The sequence below is a fragment of the Macaca fascicularis genome, chromosome 3 (assembly GCF_037993035.2).
Source record: "Macaca fascicularis isolate 582-1 chromosome 3, T2T-MFA8v1.1".
NCBI classification, from domain to species: Eukaryota; Metazoa; Chordata; class Mammalia; order Primates; family Cercopithecidae; genus Macaca; species Macaca fascicularis.
The window spans coordinates 37,167,444-37,185,564 of record NC_088377.1 but is presented as its reverse complement, the minus strand read 5'-3'; the positions used below and the strand labels follow the sequence as shown (position 1 = coordinate 37,185,564).

At 40.9% G+C, this 18,121-nt stretch overlaps 1 protein-coding gene across 6 annotated transcripts in view; it reads right to left on the bottom strand.

Moving 5' to 3' along the window:
* Nucleotides 1–18,121, bottom strand: part of SDK1 (sidekick cell adhesion molecule 1) — a 963,824-nt gene that overhangs the window by 611,757 nt on the left and 333,946 nt on the right. For all 6 annotated transcript variants that reach the window (XM_045387966.2, XM_065541579.1, XM_015447042.3 and 3 more), the window contains exons 3-4: nucleotides 17,227–17,333; nucleotides 14,213–14,360 (exon numbers count right to left, since the gene is read on the bottom strand). In XM_045387966.2, the coding sequence (XP_045243901.2) occupies nucleotides 14,213–14,360; nucleotides 17,227–17,333 (255 nt within the window). The remainder of the gene's footprint in view (nucleotides 1–14,212; nucleotides 14,361–17,226; nucleotides 17,334–18,121) is intronic.

Genomic DNA, 18,121 nt, shown 5'->3' with positions numbered 1-18,121 from the left:
CATATTTATTTATAAATATATTATCTATTTAATATTATATTTATATATAATATTATATATAATATATACACACACACACACATACTCCCACTGTGCCCCATCTTCCTGGATATGGTGAGAACATACATAAATATGTATAATATATATTTATATATATTTCTACATACATATTATACATATTTATATAAATATATATTATATACATTTATGTGTATTTATATATAATATTTTATATATGTATTTTTTTTGAGACAAAGTTTTGCTCTTGTCGCCCAGGCTGGAGTGCAATGATGCTATCTTGGCTCATTGCAACCTCCACCTCCCGGGTTCAAGTGATTCTCCTGCCTCAGTCTCCCACGTAGCTGGGATTACAGGCACCCGCCACCACGCCTGGCTAATTTTGTGTTTTTAGTAGAGACGGTATTTCTCCATGTTGGTCAGTCTGGTCTTGAACTTCCGATCTCAGATGATCCGCCGGCCTCAACCTCCCAAAGTGCTGGGATTACAGGCATGAGCCAACCGCGCCCGGCCTTCAGTAAATACTATTATATGCATTTAAAATGCCTCTTGATTGTGATCATGGCCATTTGAAAACATAATGTGGGTACAGATTTAAGAGCCAAAAAAAAAGCAAGGTATGATTCAGCTAACACATTCCAGGCCTGGCAAGTTCAGAATTTATTGTTCATTAAAACTGTATTTTAATTATCCTAGTTTTAATTAAAGTATTATGTAGAGTTGGTGAAATGCAATTATGTGCAACTGACTTAAGATGTATAATGGGCTAATATTTGTAAAGAAATGCATTATTGTCACAAGATCTGCTCATGTAAAATAAAGTGTTTTATTTCAAATGAAAAATTGGTACATAGAATATTAAACTCTTGTCATTAAAGTTAAATACTACATGGCCAACTCGAATGGAACCAAGCAATTCTACGATCTCCATCCCCCGTGCTTTTGGCCTATTCACTTGGCACAGGAACGTTTCTCTATCTGTGATGTGCCCTTTCTCCCGAAGCAGGGACAGTGTCATCTACCTGCAGGCAGGTGCCCAACAAGCATCACTGAAAGAGAGGACACTTGAGTGACCTTCATTAAGTCCAACTGCGTCATGTGATGATGTAGACGTCAAACTTACTGCGAGCAACAGCCCAAAACCTAATCTAATATTGCTTATAAGGTAACCCTTCATTGCACTACCTGACAATCAGAAAGAAAACAGGAAATCCTCACAAGCATCTGAGTCCACCTCTCACTCTGCACAGTGAGGCTCTGGAATAAAGCGCAATGACAGGGAACTCATCAGCAGTCTGCAGACTATTCATTAAAGCAATGTGGCGCTTTCCATCTTCTTACTCACTCTGAGGGACACTAATTTGCCCCAGGATAATAGCAGCTCAGACAATGGGACTCCCACTGTGCCCCATCTTCCTGGATGTGGTGAGAACAACAACAAAAAGAACTTTCTAGGTTTTAGAAACCAGCATTTGGAGGAGCAGTGTGGCATTTACAGGAGCACGGTGGGGCACAGGGGCTGCCCATGGCTCCAGCATATTCTCTACACCAGGGTCCTTCCTCCCATGTCCCCTCTAAGTCATAGGGACAGCTACGTGCACAGCCAGCCAGAGAGCCACAGAGAGATGAATGTTTTTAACATGAACATACTTGCATACCTTTTTTTTGAGGGGTGGCATATAGCATATACCCTCTATCCTTTAACTGAACATTAGTTAGCCAACTACTTTCTTGCTCATTCCTTTGTGTTAAGTCTCACCACTACTCCAGGAGAAAGAGGTCATCCTCTCTGCTTCATAAGTGAAGCTGAGGCACATCAGGGCAGCTACCCCCTAGCTGAGATTCCAAGCTGCAAGGTCCTGCAGCCAAATACCTGAAGGAGCAGCTCCAGAAGGCCTTCACTTTGTCTAGTCTACCTAGAGCAAACCCTCATCACAGCTGTGAGCCAGCACTACCAACCCATTTCTCCTCTTTTGCCTTCCAAATCCCAGTTCCTCTGAGGCCCATGTGATCGGGATGTGTTCATTCTCAATGCTATTCCCTCCCGAGGTTCTAATTCCTCCTTCCCTCTCCATTTACTGAGGACCGGAGCCCCGGAATCCCTATCTTCCTCCATGGACTTCTCCTGTCACCCTCCCTGGTGGCTTGACATCCATGTTGCCATCTATTCTAACACTGTGGCCTTGCAGTCTTACACCTCTCACCACCACTGACCTGCCCCTCCCTGCAATCTCAGCCCCCATTCTCATGGTCACTCCCTGAACTTTGTCAATCCCAACAAAAGTTCCATTCTAAGTCTAGATTTCAAATACCCCAGGTGACGTCCCAGTTTTTCAAGAAAACAGAACCCCTACAACAGGTGACACATGGACCCTGGAGTAAGGAGGGAAGGAAAAAAGCACAGAGGAAGGAGGGGTGACCCACAGGATGACTTCGAAGAGGCTGCACGAAGCTGTGTCACCTAATGGGCAGCTGGGGTGGCGTCAGTAATCTATCTGCTGATCTACCTGCACACAACCATTCTCTGATTACCTAAGGATTCTAGGTCACCCCACAGAATAACTCTGAGACTTTTCTCATCTGCATCATCAGATTCCTTCCAAGTGAGGGAGAAGTCCGCTGTCTGGCACTAAATGGAATAGCCAAAGTGAGGGTGAGAGGACGTGAGGTGCTCAGTCCACCCACTTCTTTGCTCACTGCAATTATTCTTCCAGTCAACAGACTTCTGCAGTCTTCTGATTCTGTCCTACTGGAACATCCTTCATCTCCTCCCTTATAAAGCCAAGACAATCGAGACCCATCACTCCCCTGCAGACAGCCTCAATACAACCCTCGCTTCTGAATTCCACATGGTAGTTGGGCTACACTTCGACCTTCTGTGAACCCAATTAGCTGCCTTCTCTATAGTGGCATCAGAACTTCCAAACTTTACCGAAGACATCCATCACCACAAACTGCAACTGTGCCCTTGCTCTCAAATGTTCCCATAAGCCTGGCGTGTTTCCCTAGTTTGCTTCTGACTGTCTGCATGACTAGCTAATACCTTGTCTTCTCACATCAGCCCTCACTCTAAACTTCTAAGCTCATACCAATATTCACAGAGAAAATAAAAATCCACGAGAAATCTCTCAATTTTCCACAAGCACGTTTACCAAACCACATGTGTCTCTGTGCATATTCTGGCTTCCGTCCTGTTAGAGTGGAAGCTGTGAGGCCATGAGGGGTCACCGTATGCCACCATGAAGGCGGTGCCACACGACTTCAGGGCCCTCCTTCCCACGCTTGTCTGTGCCTGTCCAGGTCACGTTTGCCAGGACTTTGTTCCCCCTGGCATCCTCACTCTCTCCTGACTCTTCACATTCTCCTTCTCTACTGGAGAATTTCCATTAATACATAAATAATAGCTGGGATTCCCCACGTAAGATAAAACCAGCTCCCTTGACCTCATGTCCTCACGACGAACACTGCGCGGTTTCTCTGCAACCGCTCACAAGAAAAACGCCCAAAGAGTTGTCTCAACTTGCTGTCTCCACTTCCTCATCTAATATCTAAATATTTAAACACTCCAATTACTAAACATTGCCTAACTAGAGAAAATAAAGTGAAAGCCAACATTTCTAACCCTGCATTGCCTTCTAGATTCAGTATCCTTCTTCCTCAAGCTCATTCACAGATCCTTCAGCAATGTTCTCGGAAATGTAAGTTCTCAGGCTTGTCTGAAAAGACCATCCTGCCTCCCCCACCTGGGATCGCTGGCTTAGCTGACACGGAACTCTTATGACAGCAGTTCCATCCCCTGGCGTTCGGAAGATGTCATTCCCCTCCGTTCTCTATTACTGCTGTCAGTTATCTTCTGATTGCCGTTCCTCTGAGGCACCTGAATTACATGTATGGTTGTCTTAAGGTTTCTTCTTTGTCTTTGATGTTCTGCAGTTACACTATAATAGGTATAGATTTGGATTTACTTTATCTTACTTGGAGCTCATTCTGCTTCTGGATTGTGAAGAGTCATCATCTTAGGAAATGTCACAGCAACGGTCTCTCTGCATAGCATCTATCCCCCATTTTCTCCATTGGATGTCTATTGATTACTCTGTCCTCTAGATCTCTTGGCCTTTCTTCTAGATTTCCCATCTTTTTTCCTCTGTGTTTATTCTGAGTAATTTCTCCAGATCTATCAGAACAGTAAGTCTCACTTTAGCTGTGTATTGTCTGCTCTTTCACCCATTCAACTGACTTTTCAAATACATGAATACATTTTTCACAGCAAGAAGTTTGTTTTCTAATTTCATTCTTTTAAAAATCAGTACATTAAGAGATGTTCAACATCATTACCCATTAAAGAAATGAAAATTTAAAAACACAAGGAGATATCATCATACACCTATCAGAATGACTAAAATAAAAAATAGTGACAGCACCAAATGCTAGTGAGGAAGCAGGGAAATGTGATCATTCACACATTGCTGGTGGGATTACAAAATGGTACGGCCATTCTGGAAAACATTTTGGCATTTTCTTTAAAAAAAAAAAAAAAAAGTAAACATGCAACTACCATACAGCCCAGTCATTCCACTCCTGGGCATTTGTGTATGTGAACACAATGAAGTCTTACGTTCAAGCACAGAAAAAAGGAACAAGAATGTTTATAGCAGCTTTCTTCATCATGGCCAAAACCTGGATACAATCCAGACGGCTTTCAACAGGTCAATGATTATAAACTACACAGTATGGCCACACCAAGAAACACTAAACAACAACAGGAAACCAACTAGGCTGCAGACAATAACCTGGATGAATCAGGAAATTATACTAGGTTTAAAAAAAAAGCCAATCCCCACAGGTCACATACTGCACGATTCTGTCCACACCACATTCTTGAGATGACAAAACTTTAGAAATGAAAAACAGATTAGTGGCTACTAGGGCATAAGAAGGGGAAGAGGGCAAGAGGAAAGTAGTTATGGCCATAAAAGCTTAACACGAAGAATCCTAGTATTGACGGAAATGTTCTGTTTCTTGACTCTATCAACGTCTGTATCCTGGTTGTGATACCGTAATATAGTATTTTACAAGATCTCAACATTCAGGAAAACTGGTTACAGGGAACATAAAATCACCCTACATTATTTCTTTTGACTGTATGTGAATCTACAGTTATCTCAGATCCTAGGTTTAATTAAAAATAGGTGGAAAAGGAAAAATACCATATGATTCTGCTCACACAAGATAATTAGAGTAGTCAAATTCATAGAGACAGAAAGCAGAACAGTGGTTGCCAGGGACTGGGGGAAGGAGGGAGCAGGGAGTTACGTTTAATGGGTACAGAGTTTCACAAGACGAAAGGATGTGCTGAAGAGGGATGATGGTGATGATTGCACAACAATGTGAATGCACTTAGTGCCACTAACTATATTTAAAAGTGGTTAAAATAATAAATCTTAGGCCAGGGATGATGGCTCACACCTGTAACCCCAGCGCTCTGGGAGGCCAAAGCAGGAGGATGGCTTGAGCTCAGAAGCTTGAAACTGCAGTGAGCTATGATCACACCATGGCAATCTAGCCTGGATGATAAAGTGAAACCCTATTTCTACTTTTTAAAGCTATGCTTTACCACAATTTTAATTGTTGTTTTTTTTTTCCAAAAAAAACCCCACAAAAAATAGCAACCTCTTCCAAAGACTTTCCACTATGTACAGAATAAAATCCAGATTCCTTCCCACATTCGGGGGCTATAGGGCCAGTGTCTCTTTCAGTTTAGCAAATACATCAAGCTCTTTTCTGTTTCTTGCCTCTGTGCCTAGAACACTCATCCTCCTGAGCTCCACAGGGCTGGCTCCTTCCCATTTTGCAGACATTAACCTGGGAGAACAGCCTCACATACACAGGGGAGCAGTGTGGACTTGGGAGTCAAAGAGCTCCCACGCCGGCCAACTGCTGGCCTCGCTCTGCCTTAGTTCTCGTCAGGAAAGCCACGATAATAACAGGACTAAACTGCTGGGCTGCTGTGAAGATTAAGTGAATTGTTATAAATAAAATCCTTAAAACAGTGCCTGGCACTCAAAAATCATTAATTATTATTATTATTAAGGATCACATTGAGAGTATCACAGAAATGATGTTGAATGAATGAAGCTAGACAAAGGATTTCACATTCAGTGAAGTCATCTGTGTGAAATTCTAGAGCAGGTAATCTAGCCTGCAGTCACAGAAATTAGACAAGTGGGAGGGCAGGGCTGCAGGAATGCATACTAACAGCAGGAGGGGCCCAGGAACTCTCTTGATCGGGATGGCAATTTCTTCTGTGTATGTATTTATTGAAATTCATCCACTTATATGCTTAAAAATGTGCATTTTGTTATATGTAAATTATAACTCTATAACGTGTTTTTTAAAATGTCACCTCCACAGAAGGCCTGTCCTTAGCCACTCAATTCAACCCCATTCGGCTTGGGACTCTCTCTTCCCACCCAACCGTGTCTTCTCAGCATGGCGACACCCTCACCCCAAAGTGTCCCGTGTATAACCTGCTTCTATATCAGAACACACCTCACTGAAGGCCGTACCTGGGATGCCTCAATTCCCCTTTCTGTCTCTTGCAAGTAGAACAGTGCCTGGCACTAATCAAGTGCTCAGGAAATGTCCATGGATGCATGAAGGAAGAAAGAGAGGGAGGGGAGGAACAACTGCCATGGCACCCCTTTCCTTAACAGCAGCACTGAACATTAATACCAGAAAGGATTGCAGAAGTGGTTAGAAAACCTTTTCCATTGACATGGGAAAATGGAGGCAAAGGGAGAATAGGTAATTCTCCCAAGGTCAGAGTTACGGTGAAAGCAGGCCTGGAACCCATATCTACCCGTCTGTTTTACTTATACCAAATATGGCTCGGTTCACACACATAGATATACTCCATAAACATCCACAAAATGCCTATAAAATATAAAATTTTAAAAGCACATTATTTTGAAATCCTAGTTAACTATAAAAATATTATTACAACCAGATCTACTTCATTCGAACATTAAGTTGTGACTTCCAATGCAAGTGCTAATTTAAACAAATCTTTCTTGAAGAAATTGAAATGAAATGGTAATAAGTTAATGGATGTTCAAGTATTTAAGCACGGACAATTATGAGTCAGACTGTTTCTGAGTCACCTGGGACGCTGTTTACTGCCCATCCTTCACAATCCAGATCATTACTGGCAAGTCGTCTATTGCAAAGCTGACTGAAGGTTTGAAACACTTCATCTATAAACTTCGCATGTGCAGGAAAAACAACATTCAAGAATATTTGTGCTTGCACATTCCTGTCAGGTAGGCTACAGGATGCAATTTGAGCACAAGAACTTGCAATTAAGCAAAAGAATGGCACTGTACAGAGTTAAGTTTTTGTTTTCTAATCTGATAACTACCAACATAAATTACGTCGTGGAGGAAAGAGAAATACAGCACGGCATCAATATTCACATTTCATATTTTGAGAAATAAATGCAAATAAAGAAAATATATCTAAATCAAAATAATACAGAACAATTTTATTATCAAATTAGACTGTATTTATAAGACAAAGCTATGCTCATCTTTGATATGCAAAGACAGCAAACTTTGGATTCAGTAAATCAGAAAAATAAATATACACGTTTTTCAACTTCTCAGATAAAACCTGTAATTACCTATTCAGATTCTGAATATAACTTATTTTCAATTCTCTCAAACTACTGTTTGTCTTTCCAAGATATTTTTTCTGCCTCATCAACAGCATTTTTCCTTGAGGTTTGTTCTCATTTGTTTTCCCCTTCTGCGGAGGAAGTCTGTGGACATTACATGAATTTTCTTCACATTCATTCATCCAGCCATTCCAGCACTGTGTATCTCCTATGCATACCAGGAGGCCAAATGTAGGTAGAAAAACAAAAACATTTTAGGTGGTCAAAAACACCTAAAACTGGCTGGGCACAGTGGTCTGTGATCCCAGCACTTTGGGAGGCAGAGGCAGGTGGATTGCCTGAAGTCAGGAGTTCCAGACCAGCCTGAGCAACATAGTGAAACAAAGTCTCTACTAAAAATACAAAAAAAATAGCCAGGCATGGTGGCGCATGCCTGTAATCCCAGCTGCTCTGGAGGCTGAAGCACGAAAATCATTTGACCCTGGAGTTGGAGGCTGCAGCGAGCTGAGATCATGCCACTTGAACTTCACTCCAGCCTGGGAGATAGAGCAAGACTGTCTCCAAAAAAACAAACCACCTAAAACTGTTCACATTTGTAGGTCTTGTCTACTCAGACAGTTTTCTACCTGCCCCAGGGTGCAAACGTGAACTGGTAATTCAAAATATAAATAGCAGGATGCTAACTAAAATTTTCCTATTGTTTCAGAGTTTTGACTGGAGTCATAAATCTTAGGACAATGGTGTTTTTCAGATCCCAACCATTCAAAAGAATACTTGCTAAGAGGTGGTCAAAACAAATCCAGGGAACTCCCTCTACTTCATGTATAAAACAAGGAAAGTTAGCCTGTCTCCTCCCAAAGTGGAACCCACAAAGCTTGGGAGAATCAGGCCTCTGCCCTCTGGCATGTGGGAGTCAGGGACAATGGAACTTGACTCTCACTGGTTAAAACCCTAAGGCGAGATGCTGGGAGACAGCTCTGCCAGCATTTGAGCTTGTATCAAGTCATAGGGTACAGTCATGAATCTTAACTTCACTTGCCCTAAAATGCCTTTTTCCTTTTGTCCCATCCTTTCACCTATATCAGCTCCAGATGGCTTTGCAGCCTTACTTCCCCCACTGCCATGTAACATACTCACAAGTTCTCGGAATTAGGACCTGGGAGGCCATTGCACTGTTTATTTGTTCTCTGCTCCTTGGGCCTCAGGAGTTGTCCTGGTTATTATGAAATCCTCTCCTATTGGTTTGATTCTTTATTTCTCTATATATTCCAATAAATTTTCTTTTTGCATAAGATAGCCAAAGTGACTTGCAGCCAAGAGCATCTTCTTATTTTTGCAGGCAGAGTCTTGCTACATTGCCCAGGCTGGTCTGTAACTCCTGGGCTCAGGTGATCCTCCCACCTCAGACTTCCAAGTAGCTGGGATTATAGGCATGCATCACCCTTTTAACTGATACAATGGAAGTCTTTGAGGGTACACCTACTGGCTTATTTCATAGGTTTGTAAAGAGCTTTAAATGTCATCAATACACCAACAACTGACAAGTTTAACCTAGACCTCGCTGCTGATCTTGAATCTGACATGTATGTCTATCTAATCATTGGTTCCTTCCGGTGATCTACTATGCATCTCAAACTTATCATGTCAAAAGCAGATTGCAGACAACACTGCCAAATCCTCTACCTATACAGACAAAATTCACTTCTCCCCAAATCATCTCCCTATTTAGCAAATGGTATCTCCATCCTACAAGTTGCTCAGGCCAAGAAAAGTCATAGAGTTATCCATGATTATTCTCTTTCTCTAATTTCCCACATCCAATCCAACAGGAAATCTTTCTGATTCTACTTTCTTTCTTTCTTTCTTTTTTTTTTTTTTTTTTTTTTTTTTTTTTTTGAGACTGAGTCTTACTGTGTTGCCAGGCTGGAATGCAGTGGCACAATCTTGGCTCACTACAACTTCTGCCTCCCAGGTTCAAGCAATTCTCCTGCCTCAGCTTCCCAAGTAGCTAGGACTACATGCGCACGCCACCACTAAGTTTTGTATTTTTAATAGAGATGGGGTTTCACCATGTTGGCCAGGATGGTCTTGATCTCTTGACCTCCTGATCCAACCGCCTTGGTCTCCCAACGTGCTGGGATTACAAGCGTGAGCCACCGCGCCCACTCTGACTCTAGTTTCAAAACATACCAGTCTCTGATACTTTTCAACCCCTCTGTGCAAACCCAGGTTAATCCATGTTATTTCAAGTTGAAAGCTGGTCTTCTAAAAGATGAGAAAGGAAGACTAGAGCAATGTATGGAAAAAAATAATCAAAAACATAAAAAACGATCAGCAAATAAGGTAGAAAGAATTAGGCTGATCCAGAAGCGAGCATGAGACTGAGTGTCAGGCAGACCCGGATTTGAACCCTGGCTCTGTGTGTATCGGCTCTGGGCCCGGGGGTAAGTAATTTAACATCCATAATCTTCCATCCTGATAACTATACATAGAGCTAATCATACCTGCCTCAGAAGGCAATTGTGAGGATTAGAGAAGATATGTTTAAAGTAGGTACTCAATAAATAATAGCTCCTGTTAAGATTATTAATAGGCTATTCAACTAATTTTTCAAGTTAGGAAACATTAGACTTACTGTTTCCCTTGAAAATGAAAAAAAAAAATCATTTAATTATAAGCCTAAAGCTCACATTTTAAAAGTAGATAATGAGATAATGTTTAAAAATGTAGGTGGGGAGAGAAAATGAGCTTCTTTCACCACATGACAAAGGTGCATGTATTAGAAAAGTAAACTCACACAAGGAGGATAAAAATAGGTACAGAAAGGCCAGGCATTTATCCTAAGTTTGCTCATGCCTATAATCCCAGCACTTTGGGAGGCCGAGGCAGGCAGATCACAAGGTCAGGAGTTCGAGACCAGCCTGGCCAGCACGGTGCAACCCCATCTCTACTAAAAATACAAAAATTAGCTGGGCTTAGTGGTGTGTGCCTGTAATCTCAGCTACTCAGGAGGCTGAGGGAGGAGCATCGCTTGACCTTGGCAGGCAGAGGTTGCAGTGAACCAAGATCAGGCCACTGCACTCCAGTCTGGGCAACAGAACAAGACTCCATCTCAAAAAATAAAAATAAAAATAAAAAAACAGGTGCAGAAGCTTGACCTGCATTTCAATATGTGTGAAGCACCTTGAGTCAAATGCTCATTTTTAAATGGCATCTCTGGGTATATAACAAATGTGATGCCATCTGACTTGTGCTATCAACCACGTGGGTGAGAGGAACGCAGAAATGTCCTCCCATCTTCAGTCAAAAGCTGTACTTTCTTAGACATGGAAAGCAATATATTGGGTTTTCATATTTAGATTGTTAAATTTTTAAACATTTAAACTTTTTATTGATGCATAATAGATGTACATAGTTTCAGGGTACATGTGATCATTAAATACATTCATATAATTTGTAAAGATTGAATCAGTGTACTTAGGATATGAAAGCTGTATCTCTTTGGATGATGTATAAACTTGTGGAGAAAAACATACCCATACTGATTTATGTAATCTTGCACAGCAGGTACTTAATAAATGCGGGGTGATGATGAGGTGGAAAATATGAAACTAAAGGGCCTTGTAAAAGTGTAAATATCCATAATCAGCCTCATCTCATCTCTCTAAAAAATGGTATACTGCATTATTTCCTGAGATTAGAGATTTATCAACAGCTTCACGCTTGTAAGCAGACCATTTGTTTGATATTACACCAAGTTAAAGCCCTACTAGTGTCTTGTCTTTATTAGCTCACCAGGAATTAAACAGGCTTTAGCATGCATTTGCAAGTTTAAAAAAATTTATGAAATTAAGAATTATTTCATTCTATACCCTGTCAGACTTGTGAATAAGTGTTGTCTCATGCATATAGAGAAAACACAGGTTAACAGGTGGATTAATACAGACTTATTTGCTACTAAGTTCAAAGAATTCTTCCATGACGAATTTTGCTGCCACTGACATTAATTAAAAGCTCCAGTGTTTGAGAGGAAAGCCTAATTCAATCTACCTCCCCATCCCTGGTACCAATTTTCCCCCAACATTTATCCTAAGTTTGCCTGGTCATATTGTGCTCAGCACTGGGAACTTCTAGCATATTTATACCAGAATGTATCTTGCCTGCCGCCCCCATCCCCCACACTTTTTTTTTTTTTCCTTGGAGACAGGGTCTTGCTCTGTCACCCAGGCTGGAGTACAGTGGCACCATCATAACTCACTGCAACCTCCAACTTCTGGTCTCAAGCTGTCTTCCCACCTCAGCCTCCCAAGTAGCAAATAGCTAGAACTACAGGTTCGTGCCACCACACCCAGCTATTTTTCTTTTTTTAAAAATTTTTAGTAGAGATAAGGTTTCACCATGTTTCCCAGGCTGTTTTTAAACTCCAGATGGCTTTGAACTCAAGCAATCAGCATCTGAAAGCGCCGGGATTACAGGAACAAGCCACCACGCACAGTCCTCGCCTGCCTTTTTAAAGCCTAACAGTCTACTAAGAATGAAACATTGATCCTTCATCTTTGTTCCATCCCAACTCAAGACGCATCTTTTATGATTGGAATCAATATAAAGGTGGATATCTAAGTAACCTGTAATCAAATAAAGAAAAAAGGATAGCAATTATCCCATCTTCTAAGGTAACTGGTATTTTTACTAGAATTTTAAAATATTCTGCATATATATATATATACACACACACACACAAATTTTTGTTCCCAGTAACCAAAATAGAAACATTTGTAAAATAAGCTTCAGTGGGGTGGCTCACGCCTGTAATCTCAGCACTTTGGGAGGCCGAGGCGGGTGGGTCATTTGAGGTAAGGAGTTCGAGACCAGCCTGGCCACATGGTAAAACCTCATCTCTACTAAAAACACAAAAATGAGCCGGGGATGGTGACGCGCACCTGCAGTCCCAGCTACTCAGGAGGCTGAGGCAGGAGAATCGCTTGAACCTGGGAGGGAGAGGTAGCAGTGAGCTGAGATCACGCCATTGTACTTCAGCCTGGGTGACAGAGTGACTCTGTCTCAAAATAATAATTATTAATTATAATTAGTATTATATAATTATTAATAGTAATAATAATTATTATTATTTAGGTTCCAGCCAGATTCTGATCCAGAAGTAGAGGACTGGAGACATGGGGCTTAGGGAAGGGATTCTAGATGCTCAGGTAGGGGTTGGAGATGAGAATCACGAGGCTTAGGGAAGGGATTCCACAGATGCTCAGGTAGGGGAGAGAGCAAGTGGGTTCCCACGGTAACTTTCATAGTTACATGTAAAATCTATTTGGCAAATGACCCCACACATATTCTTTTTGAAAAAAGCAGAACAAGAGTGTTTTCTCGTGATGAATTTTTATCTGAGTGCAACCACTGGACGGCATAAATATCTGACTTCTGGCCTATGCTTACGGCATTTCATGATTCTTCTGGAAATGTTCAGCCTTGAAACCTTTATGTTTGGAATATTGTCTTTAAATTAGGTTGTAAAATGTCCAGTTATGAAATATATACCAAGTGTTCTTTTTAATCACTTAAAGCTCCAAGTGAAGAAAACCTGCCTGGCATTAGATAAATATCTTGAATGTGAGATAGGCAAGAACACCTTGAAATAATGCTTAACTAATCACAAAGCAACTATTCTGCAATAGATGGGTGAACCACTAATTAGATGAAGAGAAATAAAACTGTCATGGTAGGATAAAAGGATAAAGAGAAATAAGCAGTAATTACTGTTTTATCGTCAGAGAAAGTCGTATCAAACACGGCTCAATAAAAGGAGGGGGAAAAAACCCACAGTCTGTAAGTAAATACCAGTACTCATTAAATTAGTACTAGGAGCAAAACCCAACTCAGGGATGACAATGACATCTTAAAAAGTACATTCAAAAAAGAAAAAAAATTGACTGCAAAGTTGAGTAAGGGTGCTTTAGTTTTTGGGCACGCAACATTCTGAAGAATAATATTGGCCGGGCGCGGGGGCTCATGCCTGTAATCCCAGCACTTTGGGAGGCCGAGGCGGGCAGATCATGAGGTCAGGAGATCGAGACCCTCCTGGCTAATATGGTGAAACCCCGTCTCTACTAAAAATACAAAAAATTAGCCAGGTGCTGTGGCGGGTGCCTGTAGTCCCAGCTACTCGGGAGGCTGAGGCAGGAGAATGGCGTGAACCCAGGAGGCGGAGCTTGCAGTGAGCCAAGATGGTGCCACTGCACTCCAGCCTGGGCGACAGAGGCAGACTCAGTTTCAGAACAAAATAAAACAAAAGAAAAAAAGAATAATATTACACGGTTATTTGCTTGAAATGCTTAAAAATATGCAAGCCAGTCCTAAAACAGCTGTTTGTTAAAGATTAGGATAGCACCCCTAGACTAGTTTGCTCTTTTCAAATCATTGGTAACCTTAATTGGTACACTTACTGTGTAGATGGTGCCAGAAAATGACATTAAAATTGTATTTGAAGCTTTAATGTTTGGAGCAACTTACATTCTGTTGCTTGGAATAATCTTGTGCCCTTCTCTAAACCAAGTCACTTGAGGTCTGGGGTAGCTGGTGATGGGCAGCAGGTTTAGAATTGCTGCACGTCCTTGAGGAACTGTTTTCCTCTGGTCCGTATCCATGAAACTTCCCATGTCTGCAGAGAAAAAGAGCGCTTTCAAGTTCTAGAAAACATTTCTGGGGGAGGGAAGGGGTCACAGATGGAAACAGGACGTGTTACAGTGAAGTCACTGATGCTGCCACATGTCACACAGGACAAGCGAGACTGCAGGGCAGCGCTGACCAACGCGCATCTGCCTGTGAGTGAAGCACAGGACAAGCCAAGCCACGCGCCTCTGAAGCGCCCACGCTGCGCGTTCGTCAGCAAAGCCACATGGTGTTTGTCCTACCTGACAATACAAGGGAACGTCTGCAACTGTCTGATACTGAAAATGAAGTGCTGAAGCCATCCTAGAACCACATGAAGCAGTTTTCTCAGAAACTGTCAGAAAATGCATCCGGATGTCTCCTAGCTCATAAATCTTTCAAACTCGTTCCAGCCCGGCACCGGCCCCTCAGCTTGTTCCCTTCAGCTTGTTCCCTTCATTTGTGAGGTCACTGTCTCCCGCACAGATCTTTTGGGAGCAATACTTCCTAACCACTGAAGAGTCTATACAGCATTCCCCCACTCCCATACTGTTGACTTAATTTGGGGCAACTAGCCTTTGTTCCAGTATTTGTTCTACTAGTAAAAAACGTTTAAAAAATGGAGTCACAGGACAAAACACAGCTATTAGAATGTAGGTATAAATGGCTAATTTTAAAATTAGTAACATTTGAAATTTTTGAATAAAATTCCATATGATGGTCAGATGCAAATAAAAATATACAAATAGATATGGCAAAATAGTGTATTTTTATTTAAATGTAAATAAGTTTGAAATATTCCATGGAAGCGCTCTATTATCAATGTCTTCTGGAGTCAAAAGACATTTTCTATGTGATAGTATCTAATATTTGAGGGAAAAGATGAAACAAACCAACAAAACAGATTAGAAAAATATTCATATTTTAAAAGAAAATGAAATTTGTTATCAAAGCAAAGGGGAAAAGAAAGATTTAAAAAAAAAAATCTAAAGGCAGAGCAGTGGTTGTCATCTATAATCCCAACACTTTGGGAGGCCAAGGCGGGCGGATCACCTGAAGTCAGGAGTTCGAGACCAGCCTGGCCAATATAGTGAAACCCAATCTCTACTAAAAATACAAAAATCAGCTGGGTGTGGTGTGGGCGCCTATAATCCCAGCTGCTTGGGAGGCTGAAGCAGGAGAATCACTTGAACCCGGGAGGCGGAGGTTGCGGTGAGCCAAGATTATGCCACTGCACTCCACTCTGGGCAACAGAGGCAGACTCCATCTCAAAAAAGAAAAGAAAAAAAAAATCTAAGAGCTAAAGATACAGAATAGGAACTAAAACATTAAGCAAAATTCAATTTTATAAGACAGAATATAATAATTTTGAAGCTCTTCTTAAAACATAATTTAGGTATTGATCTTCACTCTAATAATTACATTTTCAATCATTCAACTGAATAAAAGTTCTCAATTATTCTGCAACATTCTTCGACATCACAATTTAGAAAAACTTAAGCCTTCCTAGTGATTTTAAAAAGCAAACATGTATAGCATCACCACTTCACCCAATCATTAGGCTTATGGTAGAATAACTAGATATTTATTTTATTTCACCTACTCACACTGAAAGCTACAAGCCTTAATTGGGGTTAAAATGACAAATGAGGAAATTCTGTCATCACCAAAAAGTACAGCCCAACTCAGGAGCTCTTTCGTTCTCTAAAGTTTATAATGATATATTAAAATGTAATCTAACATCTTACAACATTGTTTTGCTTACTTTTAAACAAAGAGAAATTTTGGTAGTACATTCAAAATATAATAAATATAATAAAACAAGTCAGGCTCACTCCTGTAATCCCAGCACTTTGGGAGGCTAGAGCAGGAGAATCACTTGAGGCCAGGCATTAGAGACCAACCTGGGCAATGCAGTGAGATCCCTCCCCTACCAAAAACAAAAGAAATTAGCCAGATTAGCCAGGCATGGGGCACACATCTGCGGTCCCAGCTACTCGGGAGGCTGAGGAGGGAGGATCACTTGAGCCCAGTTCAAGCTTGCAGTGAGCTATGTTTGTGCCACTGCACTCCAGCCTGAGAGACAGAGATAGACCCTGCCTCAAATATATATTTATTTATATATATATAACATATATCACATATATATGACATATAATTATATGTTATGTCTCTATTTTATATACATATATGTATGTAAGGTAAAGTAGGCAGTCCATTTTTACTCTTCACAGATTTTGAATTAGAAAAAGGACTAAATACTTTGCATAGGCCAAGTTTGCTCTCCTGTTTCTCCTCAAGACTACATGAAAATTTAAGCTTCCTGCATTCTTGATGTCTCCTTCGTTTACTTTTAAAAGTTTCATTCTCCAAAAAGGATCTGCTGAATAAAGAATTAATAAATCACTATATCACATGAATACCATCGGGGACGCTCACTATCCATGTGCTTTTTGTGGTGCGGCGTAAAGATTTCTAAACAAATCGTCACTGGAAAGAACTAACAATGAACGAACTTTGACCTAAATGGGCTGAACTTTATACTTTAATAACATTTTGAATCCAAACGTAGTGCAAGCTAAGAGCAGCTGATTCATAAGACAGAAGGCATCCCATTCACTTTTTCATCCTCCCCGGGGCCTTGTAGGATCCTGAGTCTTTTCAAATGAAGAAAAGTGGCCTTTGCCTCATCAGCCCCTCGCCCGGCCACCCACGCTGGCTGCTTACTTATCTCTCACTGAGTTGAGCAAGTATTCTACCCGGAATAGGACCAAAGATAAAATCTTAGTTCCTACAACGGTGAAAAGTGATTCTGATTTACTCCCCAGCGACACTCTGTTCTGCAACATTTGGACATCTCCGTACTGTACACATACATGCGACTTGAACTTCTGATTTTCTTTGCAGGAGTGCTCCCATTCTGTTTCGCACCACGCAGCGGTAAAACCCAGCATCGAGCTTCTGCAAAGATGGAATAATATACCTGTTGAATAGCAAAAAGAAGTGTTAATGCTTACATCCAGTGTTCAACAGTTATATCTAACCATTAGGTGCTATTTTATCAAACAGCACTGGCATCTCATCTAGTCTATGCTCAACGAATATTTTATTTTTGGTAACCTAATATCTGTGCAATCCTTCCCTAACCATGAGACTAACTAGAACCACCGTTTATTTCTGAGATGATTGCCCTGATATCTGTCTCGCCAACTGGGCTATAAATATCACCCAAAGCTAGGATCTGCTTCTGTCTTATTCATCATTGTAACCGTGGTAGCTAGCACAGCGCCATGCACACAGGGGACATAACTCACAACTGGCTGAATGAGAAAGGTTAAATCATTAAAAGTCACTGCATTTAAACTAGCCCTCTCAATCAAAAATCATTTATAATTCTCTCTCTGTAGAACGTCAGAATTTCCAAAGATTATTTCTAGAACTGACAACAGTCTGAATATGATGTCTTGTGTCACTCCACACAAAGGGGCAAAGAACACTTTCAGGATGAGATGTAGAACTCGTCAGCGCAGAGAAAGCAATGCCATCAGGACGTCTCTCTCCAGTCACCAACGTGGACGTTTCTCAGCATAATGTATTCACTTCCTTTCCTGACTTCTCCACGTATGCCCTGATGTTAACTTTAAAAACTTTTTCAGAGGTCAAAAAGTCATTTCATATGTATTTTCCACTTCTGCAACTGTAAGTAATCATCCTTCAAATCCATGCCTGTCTACACTTTTTAGTATAATTTCTTTTTTTTTTTTTTTTTTG